This window comes from Calidris pugnax, unplaced genomic scaffold (assembly GCF_001431845.1).
Source record: "Calidris pugnax isolate Ruff unplaced genomic scaffold, ASM143184v1 scaffold225, whole genome shotgun sequence".
Classification (NCBI taxonomy): domain Eukaryota; kingdom Metazoa; phylum Chordata; class Aves; order Charadriiformes; family Scolopacidae; genus Calidris; species Calidris pugnax.
In genome coordinates, this window is record NW_015091072.1 from 234692 (window position 1) to 235714 (window position 1023).

Below are 1023 nucleotides of genomic sequence, written 5' to 3' on the forward strand. Positions count from 1 at the left end.
CCGGGAACGGAACACGGAGCCCCGAAATCTCCCCCCGGATCCGGGTGAGCAGCAGCACCGGGAGCACGCGGGGGGAATCGGGGAACCGGGGGGTGGCTGGGGAAGGGGGGGGATGATGAGCATCAGCGACACCGGGCCACCCGCCCCCGCCGGGAGGAGGCCTCCTCCCGGGGATCAACCGGAGGCGACCCCGGGGGGGACGCCCGGATCCGGTGTCGCGGGTATATATTTAGCCCCACCGCCCGGTTATATTTAGCCCCTTCCCCCCCCTCCTTGCCGCCCTCTGACATTTGCCGCTCCCCCGCCTGGCGGGGGACGGAGGCCCCACAAGGCCCCGCCGAGGCCCGCGGAGAAGCGGGGGACGTGCGCTACGTGCGGCCGCGCCCCTCACCGGTGTCGGCGGAGAGCTTGGCGCCGTTCAGCGTGTGGATGAGCTCCCCCAGGCTCTTCTTGTCGCCGTTCATCTTCCAGTTGCCCCCCACGAAGAATTTCCTGGGCGCCATGGCGGGAGAGAGCGAGAGAGCGGGCGGGCAGCGGCCGGTTACCGGAGGAGACGCGAAGGTCAAACGGCGGCGGCAACGGCGGCGCGCGGCACCGGGCGGCCCCTTTTAATGGCTGAAGCCACGCCCCCTCTGCGTGACCACGCCCCCTCCGTGTGGACAAGCCCATACCATGACCACGCCCCCTCGTTCTGGCCACGCTCACACCCTGACCCCGCCCCCCTCGCTCTGGCCACGCCCCCCTCCCGCAGCGCGCCCCGGCCTCTCCGGGCCCCGGCGGCTCCTCGGTGTTGGCGGCGACACCGGGGTGGGGGGATAGGAAGAAGCTGTGCCCCCGGGGAATCCCGCGGCGGAGAGAAGGAAGGGGGGGGCTGTACCCGTGCCGCAGCACCCCTGCTCCCACCCCCGGAGCCTCGCAGGGTCCCCCGGCGCTGGAGAAAGGAAGGAGATGGCGGTGCTGTGTGTTGGGGGGGGTATTTCGACTTTTATTTCGTCCCTCGTGTATTTTGGCATGTAAAGGGCA

At 70.6% G+C, this 1023-nt stretch overlaps 1 protein-coding gene across 1 annotated transcript in view; it reads right to left on the reverse strand.

The window, feature by feature from the left end:
• The window catches only part of TPI1 (triosephosphate isomerase 1), a 3441-nt gene extending 2830 nt beyond the window's left edge, over positions 1-611 (reverse strand). Inside the window, exon 1 of the mRNA XM_014957189.1 lies at positions 392-611. Within this exon, the coding sequence (XP_014812675.1) occupies positions 392-503 (112 nt within the window). The 5' untranslated portion in view covers positions 504-611. The remainder of the gene's footprint in view (positions 1-391) is intronic.
• Positions 612-1023: the final 412 nt, after the last annotated feature.